The sequence below is a fragment of the Crocodylus siamensis genome, chromosome 5, assembly GCF_052110815.1.
Source record: "Crocodylus siamensis isolate JL-2025a chromosome 5, ASM5211081v1, whole genome shotgun sequence".
Lineage (NCBI taxonomy): Eukaryota > Metazoa > Chordata > Crocodylia > Crocodylidae > Crocodylus > Crocodylus siamensis.
Window position 1 is genome coordinate 5,903,787 of NC_143399.1, and position 15,506 is coordinate 5,919,292.

General features: G+C 39.6%; 1 protein-coding gene across 5 annotated transcripts in view; it reads right to left on the reverse strand.

The window, feature by feature from the left end:
* SPATA6 (spermatogenesis associated 6) overlaps positions 1-15,506 on the reverse strand; it is a 59,657-nt gene that overhangs the window by 12,641 nt on the left and 31,510 nt on the right. For all 5 annotated transcript variants that reach the window (XR_016442477.1, XM_090048341.1, XM_090048339.1 and 2 more), the window contains exon 11: positions 2,880-2,979. Coding sequence is in view for 4 of the 5 variants with exons in the window: in XM_090048341.1 (XP_089904467.1) it covers positions 2,880-2,979 (100 nt within the window). In the remaining variant the exon portion in view is untranslated. The remainder of the gene's footprint in view (positions 1-2,879; positions 2,980-15,506) is intronic.

A 15,506-nucleotide genomic window follows, 5' to 3' on the forward strand; every position in this document is an offset into this window, starting at 1 on the left:
CTGCTTGATATCCAGCTGCTTGTTTCCAGTGGATCCCATGATCATCTTGACGGAAGTCTTTTTCAGAAGGAGAGGAGTCAGACAAATAAGTCTTTCAATAGCTAACCCTGTCCTGTACTAGCCCATCCATTCAACAGAACTGGTCACATTTGCTCCAGCCAATACAGTACAAATCTGGATGAGTTTGTAAGTAGAGATTGTTCCAGCTGATAGTAAGAGACAGTATCCAGTTTGAGAGGCATATGGCTTTGGTTTTAAGTGACAACTTTTATAGGAAATGCAGGTGGAAAACCCGAGCATGCAGGATCTGCACATCCCCAATTCCATCTTTAACAGTTAAAAGCCATTTATGGCTGTACGGGATGACAATATAGCCAACCATCAGGCTCTCTTAATGAACTAGTAAATCCTTTTATCTTAGAGTTGTGGTCTGGTGTTCAGGTGAAGTAGACAGGGACCATTGAAGCTTATTCAGGCTGTGCAAACTTTCATTACATGCAGGTGCTGAACCATCATCAAATTCAATTTGCCATCCCAAGTTCATTGAAACATCAAAGGAGTCTCTGATAGGAGTTGAACCTACTTTGGAGCATTTACAACACAGAAAAAACATGATGAGTGCCTTGTATTTAACAGGCTGCAGTTCAGATAAGGTCATAAAGTTTGTGTACCAATCTGGGGAAGGAACAGTATGTACAGATCCAATCATCTTAACAGGCACAAGAGCACTGATAATTAAAACAATATAACCAAGGATGGAAAAAATAAAATAATATTTCACATGTGAATAGATTGGAACAAACGTGAGTATAACCTGTAACACACAGATTTGAACTAAAAATGTATAAATCTGATGAGGTTCCAGACTGTACATCTTTTATTTGGAAAGAAACAAACACTTACTTCTGTGAATTAGCTTTTAAATTAGTAATTTTATAAGTCAATCTTTTTGTTCTCGTTCCACAAGTCACAGGACTTCAGAGATATGGTAGAAAGCTGATCAGTGACAATTTCATCTCATCCCTTTGTGTACACAAGTTATATACAGCACTAATAATTCTTTACAGTAAGGCACAACACACATAACAATCCAGGAGACTAAAGTCATAGCGGGTGCTATACAGTGCAACATACAAAAGAGCGGGTAGAGGGCACCAAGACAAAATACTTCACATAGCAGACACTGATTTCGGGTGGACTGTAGAGGGCTTGAAATACCAGATGTAAAGCACATGGACAGCAGGAAAGGAGGTACAAATTTAGACTTGGCAACAGGAAACAAAATTAGATAGAAGTTGCAGTAGAACATAGTGAGAGGGTATGTTCAAAGACAGGAGATCTCCAAAACAAAAATATCTGCATCCTCAGCATCAAGTCATGCAAGTGTGGATAATAAAAAGGGGAATTACCAGAATAAATAGATTATAGTGAAAATATTTAGTGATTGTAGCACATTAACTTTGTTTTGTATAAGTACAGTAGTCCCTAGTCATGGTTAAGGACATGACTATGCTAGAAACTGCATAACTACAGAACAAAAAGATTAGTCCTTCCCATAAAGGATGTAATATCTAAATAAAGACAAGATATAAGGCACAAAATTTGCTGTGCTCTGGGTAACTTATTTTGGCTTTTAGAAGGTATCAAATTGAGCTGAGATGAAAAGTGCTTTAAAAAGACCAGTTGGCTGATAAAGTGTGGTTCTCCAAAAAGTGCTAAGCAGAAATGGCCCTTTCCTGTCTTTGAATAAGGCAGCTGTATGAGTCAGGAGACTGTTTCTATCCTTATCTCTCCCACTGACCTACTGGATGACCCAAAGAAACTCAGTTCGCTACCGCGTGCCTCAATTTCTCCATCTCTAATAGGGCTAAACATCATTTTATCATAAGCTCTTTTGTTAAGTCCTTTGAGTTCTATGGATTTAAACAGTATGCACATGTACACGCACACACGCGCGCGTGCGCACACACACACACACTTACTATAGGCAAATAAGCATCATCACAATTCATGAATATACTCATTTCTCCAATTAAAGTGTTTGACTACATTTTACTCCTAATCGTTCTAAAAAGATAACATAACCATGGACTCTAATTTGATTTAACTGATTTGTTAATCGAATTTCAACAACAGAATTTGTGTTGAGGAAGCACATTCCAGGTGAGCCCAGACTGACGCTCAGATTCTGGGTTGAGTTAGAATAAATTTGTTACTTGTAAATGTACCAACTCCTGGAGACAGTGACACACAAGTATGGAACCTCTTGATGCCAATTTTACAAAGTCACTCTCCAGAGCAGAATCACTTTAATGGACTTGGAAGCTTAACTTTTAAAAAAGAATTATTGGCCTACATTTCAAGGACTCGGACACACAGGAAGAGAATGAGTCATTTATCTGACTGCAAACACTCTGAAGTTCAAACAGGCAGAAGGATGTAACAGTCTGATCCAGGGCATGATTTAATTTGATAGAGTTCTTTCTTCTGCCACTATTCACAGAAGCCAGGTAATTAACAAAAAAGTGTGCATTTGAGAAATAATATTAGCAGCTGGACAGAACCAGCTGCTGAGATAAAGCTACTCAGAAGTTAAGCCTTTAACTTTCTGTAGCCACATAACACTTTTCTGTGAGGCTTTTTTTTCTTAAATTGGAGACAGGAGACAAATGTAAAGATTAACCACCCCTTGATGCTCCACGAGAATACTACCCATACCACCTGTCCACCAAAGATGCATACAGCACTTAATTCATTACAGGTGACATTGCTCAACTGTGTGCAGAATCAAGTTTCAGAGTCCACATAAAAGAAATAGATACGTTTTGTGGGACATGGGGAAAGGGGAGGTTTTTAGTTTGGGATATTAACAAACTTACAAAAGTCAGCTTTTGCCTAGCACTGTGTGTTCTTAAAATATTTTTCACTCTTTTATGGATCTCTTCTCCATTTGCAGGTGTAGACCAATCAGAGTTAAATCTGTAGAGGAAGGGAAAAGAAAGAAACAAACAAAAATATTTCTTTATTAAAAAGGAGCAGACTTTTTGTTCTGAAGTTTTTTAAGACAGGAAATCCACTTTATTTCCCTTTTATTTAGGGCCCATAAAAGGTCAAGATATCTAGGTCTCTTTTTCCTTTGTGACTTGGCCAAGGAAACTTTTCAAAGGGGCATATGATGAACAGATATGCATAACTGAAATGGTGCACACACAAGTTATCAGTGTTTGCTCTGTGTTGCTCTGTTACTGTACCATTTTATACGCAATGCTTGTATTACCCCTGTGGAATATGAATCCTGTGCAATTATTCCATTCTCAAAAATGGCATTTCATTTTGTCTTTTTAAATGAGGCACTGCACACATGAAATCTTCTCCACAGGAAGGGCTCAACAGGTGAATAAACCCCAATTTATGCAAATTAAAATAATCTATGGAGGTTACAAAATAGTTTATGAAACTGCAAGATCACATACTCCACTGTACAGCAGTGTTTATTCTCCGATTTGTTTTTTAAGTTGCCCATTTGTTAACACAAATGCAACTGTTGGGATTGCATTCTTTCATGACATGCAGCACATTTGCTCCAGTTTACTCAAAAAGGTAATTAAAAATGAGACTACAATTTTATCTTTTCGCCATGCATTCAGAAGTTGGCAGTTAACTCTTCATATTAATAGTTATGCTCAGATCATGAAGGGAGGCAAATAAGATTTTGAGATTTTACTCATTTATTCTCTGTTGCTTACCTACTCATTTTACCATGTTCAAAATTGCATTAAAGAATGTATTAAAGTTGCAGGCAGCAATAGTATTGTAGGACAAGGGGCCACGTTAAGATTACACAGATAACCTTCCTTCTCCCATAGCCTGGCTTTGATACTTATCTTGCAAAACGTAATGTGTTTGTAATATAGTTCTAACACCCCCTGTTTGAGAGAGGTAGCCATGTTAATTTGAAGTCACTAGGGCAGGATGATACCTTAGGGCCTTGTTACACCTTACGCTGTGAGCCACACAAATACTGGTGTTAGTGTTAGCTTGGAGTCTGGAGCAGTCACACCCAGAGTCTAGAAACCTTTTGACTGTCCCCCATTTACACAGATGAGTTGGCACTAGAGGCCTGGTGAGCTGGGGAAGGACTAGGAGGCGTAGTTATGAGTTGCCGCTAGGGTGTTGGCGAGCCAGAACGGTCTTCTATCCCTGCTCTACAGGTGGTGGCATAAGAGATCCTGGGATACCGGAGGACTTCAGTTTGGGTGGCACATCTGGGGAGTGGCCATATCTTAAATGAACAGGAACTGGCTTGTGCGCAAGATAAATCTGCCCTGGAGTGGCGTAACTTTAAGCCGCATAATAAGTGCTTAAAACTATTTTAAGGTGGTAATGTGCAGACAATCCAGGGGTTAAGAGGTCCACGAGCCACCCAAAATTACCATGCAACTAGGCCCTTTGAGACTAACCAGTTCAGAGAGGCATAAGCCATTTGAGAGTGGTAACTCAGGCTTTTAAAAAAGCATCCAACGCTGACACCTCATCCAATCTGTCTCCATCATTCTTGATCCTTTGTCCCAGTCTCTCTGCCTAGCCACTCTCAGTTCTCTCCCTGTAACCCTCACTCTTGTCAGAAATGAAGCTTCTCCACCCTGCAAACACCAATTCCTAGTCCCAATCCGTTTACCAGGCCCTTCTCAATCCACCTTCCCCTGGGACATCATTTAATCTCAATGATCCTTACCTATGGCCACCTGGTTCTCAGCTCCAACTACATTTCCAGCCACAGTCTTCCCGCCCACTCAGCCCTAGTCTCTTCTCTCACCTCCAGCCCCAGTCTCACTCATCTTAACCTACTTCTTTCCTTCTCCTAGCTTTTGTCCTCTGCATTTCAATCGGACAGTTTTTTCTTCTAGGCTCCATGGCTCCCAGAGGATGGATTAGGAGGAAGAGTGTCACAGAGGATCGGCTCCCTGCTCTCAGATCCTATGCATGGTTTTACCTCCAGCCTAGAGAAACTGGGGGACTACCATGATGGGGAGTCTGGAAGTGTTGTTTTTCTCCCCATAAATGGTAAATGAGTGGTCTGATCAGCACTAAAATCTGTGAGGGAAAGGTGCATTCTCACTGGGGATATACATCTTCAGATTTTAGCTGCTGCAAATATTAGACATTGCTGAGCATGTGCAGTGTCATTAAAAAAAAAAAAAAGATTAAATATGGCCAAATTTGGCAGGTGATCTTAGGGACAGCACATGTCACACTCCTGATATGCCCTGCCAAAATTCAAAACCCTGCTCCAAAGAATGGAGGCACTGGAGCTTTTCAAGGAAAACAAAACTTGCCATCATTTTTTATAGGGGCAGGAAACAAACAACTGTTACCACCCCATATTTTTCATTTTTTCTAAAGAGCTGAATTAGCTGGGCTGAAATTTCAGTCAGTCGGAAGCAGACATTCATCATGAAAAATTTCATCCCAAAATGAGTAGCTTGTGAAATTACAAGCAACTAAAAAAAAAAACGAATGTTATAAAGGAAAGTATCAGATACCCCTGATAATTGTAGGCACAGCTGGTAGAACCGCCTATTATTTTGGATTGACTAGTCTTAGTTGCAAGACAGTTAAAAGGAAAAATGACTACTCTTTTGTTCCTCGCAAAGCTTTTGCAAGTAGGTGAACTAGAATTGATGATGGGTAGATAGGATTTTTGGAATACGTAAAGCCTCAGGCATGAAATACATTCATGTCTCAGGGAACAACAAACTTCTAATTAAGAAACTTCAACAACAGGTATGGTTATCCCGTTATTTCTCCAGGCAGGGTTACTGTCCTTTCCTCCTATCCCTGAATGTAATTTACCTGTTCTAAAATTATTTGCTTTGTTATATCATCATAAACTTTCTTTTCTGAACTGTCCCAATCCTTTCAGTCTATCCTTCTACAGAATATTTTGGCCTATCTAATCACTGATTTTGTTATCCAGTTCTGACACCCTCCACCTACCTTTGCATTGCAAGAGGGGGGCTCAAGACTCACAGTATTTCAACTGAAGATCATTACTGATTTTTTTTTTATAGTGGCATATTTTCAGTAGCTCAACTTTCACATAGTTTAACTTTTTTTTTTTTTTTTTGCTTTTGCTTTTTGACCATCCTGACGCGTCCAACTGTGGTTTTCATTATGCTGGATACAACAGCACCAGTGTCACTTTCCTGAATTGTTATAGTTAATTTAGAACCCAGCAGTGGGTAGTAGCAGCTCATTTTATTCCATTCTTCTGCAGGTTTGAACATAGAAAACTTAGGTAGCAAAATAGTTTACTCTTTCTTACAAGAAAAGTCAGCAAACCATTGTAATAATGGATAGAGGTCTACAAAAATTGAGTGAGCCAGTGGAGGCTCTATTTCCTTTATAGAGTAAGTGATGTACTGTGCTACAATTTATTGTTATCAAACAAATTGCTAGACACCTGTAGCTCCACTGAAATGGTCAATGTAAAGTGAACCAGATGAGGCAGAAGTGAAACAATACAGAAGGGCAGTGTGGGTATGGTGATCTTTAAGCTTCCTCTTATCATTTACAAAGCCTTGCATTAAGGGAACAACTGCTGAATTGTGTGCATGTAAATTGTGTATTTTGCTAGCAATTCAAGTGTGCCATTTCCCATTTGCACAAATGAAATGTAAACTCTCAGAAGAGTAGCCCTTTGTCTCATTTATACAGCTCCTGCAATTCTTCGTATTTGCATGTTATTGATGCTAGAAAGAGGTTGGAACACGTTGCCATCATCTACAATGTCTGCTTTTTTGAAACAGGAAATAGCTTCTGAAAAGCATGTGTTGGCTTTCAAAGCCCTATTGCTGATCTTATGTTTATAAATACACTTTGGGATTCAGCTGCTCTGTCATGGAAAAAGATGTAATCAAACTTGCTATTGTACTCATTCATCTGAGATGTGCCTGTGTATCGCAGCAGAAAATTTAAGTACTTAGTTCAAAAATTATATACATTTCTTCAGTGATTTTACTGAAGGAACCACTAGTGTGCACTGTGGTATAAGAAATATTTGCCAATCACATAAGCTGTGAACTTAATTTACAAAAATCAAAACCTTAAATATGATTAAAAACAGCATCAGCTCCTTTTTAATTAGTTTTGCTTGTATCTTTACTAATTTTAATAATAACTATAAAGTCTAATCCACATTTTAAGTCATAATGTTAATATTTACACCCACCAAAATTCATCCTAAAATAAAACGATGCCTGAAATGCAACACTCATCATCTAAATTGAAACCATTTTATGATGTGCTAAGTCCTATTAAAGATTTTGTTTAATAAAATAGGTTTTAGAGCACAGTTGCTTAAACTATAAATAAAAGGAACTGCATTTGCCTAAACCCACTAATAATGCACTTTAAAGCCACCGGCTACTTATTTATGCGATTAAGGTGTCAGTATTTTATTACACCATCGGAGGAAAAAGTCATTTCATTTCAGTGACTGTTTGCCCTAGTAAATGAAATAAACTTCTGCCGCTGTATTCTTTGTCATACTTCCAATTTTCCTTGGGACTTGCAAACGTTCTGCAGTTACATCAGTTTAAATTGTTTATTGATTCCAATAGATTGTATAAACACTTTGGAAGTATAGCTCAGTGACCTAGAAAAAGCCAGATCAATCAGAGAACTTCTTGTGATTAATTTTACAGAGACGATGCCAAGTACCATCAACAAAAACAAAACTGTTTTCCCTTGTAATGTGACTAAAGGCATTCATTCCCCTTTATGAGATACAGATTTTTTTTAAGTCATGTAAACAGATGACATCTACCTTTGTGCGAAATAGGAATCAAGTGCAGTCTTGATCTTATACTACAAATGAATGTAATTTTCATATACCCATCAGGATAAAACAGTCCATTAGAAATTCAAAGAGAAGCAAGCGCTCTCTCTCTCTCTCCATGTACTCTATTTAAGCAGCAGCTTACAGAGTTTGAGAGTTGTAATAAATAGATATTTTCAAATGTCAGACAACCCAATCACTCACTTGCACGTAGCAAAAAATGCTAATATAACATATCAGCATGAAATCCTAATACATCTTCTATCAGCAGAGCTAACGCAAAAGCTTACTGCTGAACGTTTGCAACTACTCGTATGACCACTTCCCCTCCCATCACGCCTCACACAACTGTGGGCATCTGTGTGCATGTAGCGTCCACGAAGAATTTATCAGCTTCAAAAGACAGAGCCTTCATGCTGAGCAAAAACTACATACAAGGACAGACTATCACAGGACAAAAATCAATAGAGTCCTGTAGTACCAGATTCACAATTGGAAAGCATGCTACTGTTGCAAGACAAGAAGAAGGAAAAAAAAAAAGAAATGTATTTTTAGATGAATATAGCCAGAGAAGCAGCTAAAAGAATCTTTGAGAACTTTCCCACATAACAGGAGAGATCTTCAAGAAAACACGGATTCTAAAACGGAAAGAACTTGGAGGCTTTGCAGGCATCTGTGCAGGCATCTGTGCAAGGCTTATGATAGTTAAGGGAAGTAATGTTATTCCCATTTAAAGGATGTGAAGTGATGACTTGCCAAGAATAAGTTGTCGTCATTCTCTATTGCCTACAAAGAAGCATGTTGGAAAGGCTAGTCTATTCTTAAGAGTTTCACTAAACAGCACGCAAGTGGCATGGATTTTTTTGACAACAGTGATGCTAATGGAAGCCTTATTGTTCATACGGCCATGCCACCATAAGGGTGCTTTATAAGATATAGTAGTATTTCAGTCCCGTATTCAAATCAAGCATGTTTGTATAAACCCAGTTTAACTGGTATAATTACATCCATACCTGGTATGGTGACCTTTTAATTATGTTTGAATGGTTTAAAGCAGCAAAACTAAAGTAGAGACAGGGCCTAAGGGTTATAGCATGATAGTCAAAAAAATAAAGCAGAATTGGGCCAGTAGGAGCGCCCCAAATTCCCACACTCCCAAATGCCTAATTCCATAATTAAAAGATAACGATTCTTTGTTCTTTCTAAACACCCTCGGTTCCTCTCCGTCACCAGTAACGACTTCTAGAGCAGGGCTATGGAGCACGGGCTGGTTCCAAAGCAGCACCTGTTCAGAGAGACTGAACTCCAGATTACAAGTAGGGGTTCACCGTACATGTATACGGTAGAAAATAGATAATGAGGACAGCTTATTCTTGGCAAGTCATTACTTCCCATCCCCCTGCTTAAATGAACCCCGAATATGCTGGCACAGAAACATCCCGTTGTTTATAACCTACCCTATCCATTTTGACAGCCTCTGAGCTAAGGCAGCTGATGTTGGGGCATTTCTCTCCAAAGGGCGCACGCTGTCTGAACTCAGCAGATTTCGTTTAATTTGAGTGGAAACCAATGGCTTCAGACATCCAACATGTTCATGTTCACCTTCCCAGCGCACATGTGGCGCTTTCAGAAAAGGGTGATTAGAGATAGCAGCTTACTGAGATGAAGAATCATATATACATTTATTATGAATTTGGGGAGAGGCTTATGTACCCGCTGGTCTGTGTGAAATGCAGTAAAAGATGGCTGATGATCAAACCCAGTGACTCTCTTGGCCAAAGGATATGATGCAAAAAAGTGTGAAATTCACTGGGAAGTGATGCAGACAGCACAATCTCAAACATCCTTCTACCACAACCAGCTCAAGTCCCCAAAATCAGGAAGATCCTAAATGGGAGGACACAAGTTTGCAAAGCCTTTTACAAATGATTTCACCTGGGAACAGACAAAGACAGAACTCCTTTTTACAGGGACACAGTAAGAAGACACAGCAGAAAGGTAAACCTCTGCAGTTGCCAAGGACAATTTTGATAAAATCAGAGACAGGAAAATGCCCTTCCCCAAAGCATAAAAGACACTTATCTATATAAAGCAGATGCTTTTGCTTCACAAAACTAGCATTTCAAAGTCATAGTCTAAAATTGGTCCATCTTCTTGGACAAAGTCCAAAGTGTTCTAAACTACTGAAAATAACTGGAATTGCACATGAAACTGCCTCCCACGGGAAAAAAAATAAATACAAAACAAACAAAAAAATCAGAGCAAAGCCCACACAGCTTCATGTATTGGCATTTCACTTCTGAGTGGAAGTCTCTCTGCGTTTCACCTTTTTTAGATTACAGGACTACCAAACTGCAAGTTTTACCATATGATTGGAAAATAGCAAATGCAATGCCACAATTTAAGAAATAAGAGGGGTGCGGGGGATGGAGAAAAGAGATCCAGACACCTAGCCTGGTCTCAATGGTATGTAAGGCTTTCAAAAATATTTCTAATGGAAGTATAACTAAAGAGATGGAGGTATTGTATATGCAGAACAGGATAAAATGCAACATGGGAGTTACCAAGGGTAGATGATTGTGCCAGACTCACACGATAGCTGATTTTCTACACAAATGAAATGCAATCTCTCTCAGCCACCTGCACTTCAGCAAATCAGCTGATACAAGCTGATACTAATATAGGAAGTTATTAGTTAAACTGGAAAAAGTTGGGAACCAGTAGAGAAAGTGTAAGGCAGGTAAGAAAGTGACTAAAGGAGAGATAGCATCAGATGGTTTTGAAAAGGGAAGTATTGAGATGGAGGGAACTTCACTAGTAGACTTCTACAGGGGCCAGTCTTGGAGCCAATCTTAAATAAGTTTGTTAATCACCCTGGTACAAGTAGTAGGAATTAATGACATTTGATGGTGATAAAAAAGTTATGTAGAAGACTAGGACAGCAGACAGAAAATGCAAGATGATCTTGGGAACTGGAGAAATGCAACTGGCATGAAATTCAATTATACAACATAACAGACCACACACCTTGTGTCCTAAGAAGCTTCTGCTACAAGGTAGGAGGTTACCAGTTGGAAACTACTGAAGGAGAAGAGTTGGGTTCACCAGCAGATTGAAAGAAGGGCTATGACACCAATAGGATACAGCAAAGAAAAAGGCAAATGTAATCTTAGGATACATCAAACAAGGTGTTTTGAATAGCAATTAGGAAGTATTAACACCACTGTAAAAACCACTGATGAGACCTTATCTGAGCACTGTATACAGTTCTGATTCCCCCATGTTCAAGGGAGATGAACTCAACCTGGAACAGGTGCACAAAAGGTCTACTAGCTAGGGTGCTCAAAGGAATGGGGGGCGTCTCAAGAAGGAGTTGGTTTGGTTAGTGCTAGGGAGCTGCATTTGTTTAATCTAGAAAATGGAAAGTTGAGAGAGGATATGATTCCTGCCATCAACTACAGGGAATACAACTAAAATATAACTAAGGGGAAAAAAACAAACAAACTATTCAAGCTAAGAGAAGGCTGGCACCAGGACCAATGGGTATAAACTGGCAATGAGTAAGTTTAGGCTGGGAATATGAAGCAGGTTCCTAACAATTAGAGCAGTGAGGTTCTGGAAGAGCCTTCTGATAAATATTTAGGAGAAACTACACACCTGGCTACTTTTAAAGATGGAGTGCAAAGAGTTTATGAAAGGGATAACATGACACGAGGCTTGCCACAGGAGGCAACCGGACTCCGTTACCCAGGAGGATCCCTGCAGCTCTGTATTCCCCAAAACTCTTGCCCTAGAAACCTAGCAGCATCAAATGAAAGGCCATAAGATCCCAATGTATTCTTCTACTGGGACAAGATATCTCAACTCAAGCAGAACCAGACTAGCTTTCAACAACCTCGAAATCTAAAACCTGGGGAAAATACATGAAGCCAAGAGTAAAACTTGCATTAATACAAGTGGGACCAGGATTGGACCCTCACCTGACAGTGGTGAACCAGGTTTAACTGAACACCCAGCTCTAGGCAGACAAACTTCTCATAGTTTGAGGATGAGAGCCAACAGAAGGAAGGAGAAAGACCAATCTAAATCTCCCCTACACTCTTAGACTTGAATAATCAACTAATCTGTTAAGTGCAGAAGAGAAACATCTACCTGATCTCTTGGTTACACTCCTCCTCATCCCCAAAGACAGATTAGTCTTCCTATACAGGTTTCCCTCACTTTATGCGAGTTCTGTATGTATTAATTTGCTTTTATGCCATGACCTTTTTCATACCAAAAATTCGTTATATGCAAGGTAAATTCACACTTATGCGATCGGTGTGGTGGAAACTCAGTCAGCTGCTTTGTGCAGTACGTTGTGGGAGTGACAGGCACTGAAATACAGTCTCCTGTGTGGATCTGTTCTCCTTGCTCGTTTTCTGCAACACGTGTTTCTGTAGTTGCCATCCCCATTATGATAGTGCCCTGTGCTTGTGTGTACTGTCTGCTGTTGGAGAGTACCAAAATTGCCTTGTAAAAGTGGTAGAAATGGGTCTGGGGGTCAGTACAGTGGTGGTCTTGGAACATATCCCTGCTTGTTACATTGTAAAGTGGATTTCCTTTATGCAAATTTGAGTTATGTGCCATTTTTCAGGCACATATGTACGCATGTACAGCATAAAGCAAGGGAAACCTATACAACAGAAGAGGCCAGTATTTATCAGCTTTGCAGACTTTTGAACCTGCAGAGAAAGTAGTTTCCTGGGTTCCACCCAGAGAACTTTTTTCTTTAGATGGTGGAACCCATTTCAGTGTTTTAGTATTGGGTGCCTTTAAAAGATGGTGATTTCAGCTTGATATTTTGCATCAAGGTTGATTTATATGATGCCCTTCCTAACACAGGCTCAGGGAAGCTTTATAGCAAGAAAAACAAAACAATTTTAAAGGGCAACTATAATAAATAAAACTGAATAAAGCAGAGAACTCAGCCTAATTTTGGTTGCTAGATGCCTGTCTAAACAGAAAGGGCCTGCAGTGCTTCTGAAAGATGCCCAGACTTGGGCCCTGGCAGGCATTAAGAAGGATCTGAGAAAGGCTTAAGATGGCAAATAACTCACGATTCAGGATAGCTTTTTAGGAGATCATCCACGTTTGTGTGCTGTGGGAGACTCCTGCAGAAGCAAATTCTAACAAAGCACTTTGACCTTTTAGAGAGTGCTCTGTAGGCAAACAACCTTCCCCTAAAACAGAAAAGGAAATTAGCTACAAACACTGACAACTTTTGAAACTGGGTCTTGTCCAGGAAAGCAGACCAGTCTGTGTCTTGGAGATTCCCCTAAGTGAATTAAGTGCTAAAAACACACACACACCAAAAGTAAAACACTTAATAAAAATAATGAAGCAAACTCTTTTATTGGGCTTAATGACACGACTCACTTATGCCAACACAATAGTAAAAGGCTGTAAACACAACAGTAAATGGGTTGGTCTATGACCTCTCTGGTGAGCAGGCAGAGAAGACCAGAGACTATTAAAAAGGGCCAAGAAGGTCACAAAGGGAATTCTGCAACAACCCATAACTTCCATATAATGTTGAACAGCCCTGCAGTTGAAGAGCTAAGCATGCAACTCCTATGGTATGGCTCTGGGGAAACAAAACTGTGAAGATAGACACTCACTTCACAACTATAAAGAAAAAAAATTCTTGTTGCTCTAAGTCGATGAGCACTGGGAGAGTCTGGAAACTCCTTACAGTTGATGTGATGCAAAACAGACTGGAGACCAGGACAATCAAACCCCCATGATTAAGCCCTACTTACTCATCTATACATACAAATGTCTTGATGTGCTTTCAGCAGTACCGACTTCAGATCAAACAGAAAGCCCCTCTGCTTTCTTTTTTGAGACTTATGCTTTTTGCAAAAGGTTGCGTTTTTAAAATGTGAACATTAAAAAAAAAACCTTGATTCTCAAAATAGAACAATTGGGTTTAATGACAGCATTATGGATACCCTTTTCGATGAGGAGAAAACACACCATTTGACAAGACTGCAAAAAACTGCTTGGATTATGGCTTGGTAAAATGAAACACAAATTTTACAAAGAACAGGTAGAGATGAGTAATACATCACTCCATATCACTTGTTGACATGGCATATGAAACCCTAGCAGCAGCACTATTCTACACTCCACACAGTTAAAATATACTTAAAAAATGCCAGTTTCTTGTGTTTATTGTTTTTCTCTGTCCCAGTAAGAAGACCAGCACAAAAGAAAGAGGGTTAAATAGTAGTTCTCCTTAAATCACATGCATGATTTAATCTAATACACAAACAAGGTGCAAAGATAGAGAAAAATCCTTTCCCTCTGCAACACATGCTAATCTTTGTTAGTTAAATCGTAAATATTATATGTCCAAAAAGTGAGTAAAAAATTTTCCAGGACAGGGTGATCATATAGGAATATTAACTTGAATATTCACAGGTATTGAAAATTCAGTACTTATTTGATCCACCTCAAAAAAATTTTTTAAAAGAAAACTAAAAAAAATACAATTTCTGATGCTAAAAAAAGTTCTAATTTGCATCAGTTCATGTCTACAGTGCAAATGGAAGTTCATTTACAGCACAAATACCAGTAGATATATCTGTGCCAGTTTTTACCTACCTCACTTGGGTATGACTAGCTTTCAAGATGTAGTAGATTCATAGATGTTAGGGTCAGAAGGGACCTCAATAGATCATCGAGTCCGACCCCCTGCATAGGCAGGAAAGAGCGCTGGGTTCAGGTGACCCCAGCCAGATGCCTATCTAACCTCCTCTTGAAGACCCCCAGGGCAGGGGAGAGCACCACCTCCCTTGGGAGCCCATTTCAGATTTTGGCCACTCTAACTGTGCAGAAGTTCTTCCTAATGTCCAGTCTAAATCTGCTCTCTGCTAGCTTATGCCATTATTTCTAGTAACCCCCAGGGGCACCTTGGTGAGTAGAGCCTCACCAATTCCCTTCTGCACCCCCATGATGAATTTATAGGCAGCCACAAGGTCGCCTCTCAACCTTCTCTTCCAGAGGCTGAAGAGGTCCAGATGCCTTAGTATCTCCTCGTAGGTCTTGGCTTGCAAGCCCTTAATCATACGAGTGGCCCTACTCTGGACCCGCTCCAGGTTATCCACATCCGTCTTGAAGTGTGGTGCCCAAAACTGGACACAGTACTCCAACTGCAGTCTGACCAGTGCCCGATAGAGGGAAAGTATCACCTCCTTGGTTCTTTTTGTCATGCTGATACACGATAAAGTGGCATTAGCTTTACTGACGAGTAAAGTGGTGTTAGCGGTATAACTTTTTTTATAGGCAAGGCACCTGAAGAAATACATAGTATTATTTGTGGGCGTGAACAGTCCATGCTGAAGTCTGGGACATACCATCACTTTTCTTACTGGTGCCCAAGCTACTTGGATGAAAGGCCATATGCACTGCAATTACACCTCTAGCTGCACCGCAGGCATAGTTAAATTGACAGATATTTTAGTCTTTAGTGGATGACCATATCCCAAGACACTAGCCAACTCACTGAAGTATTGTCACAGGTATTCAGCACCAAAACCATTGGACTAAATAATGTCAATTATCTGAAATATTCACATCACTAGAAGTTTTGTATTGCAATGAGCTGGAACTCCAATCACTT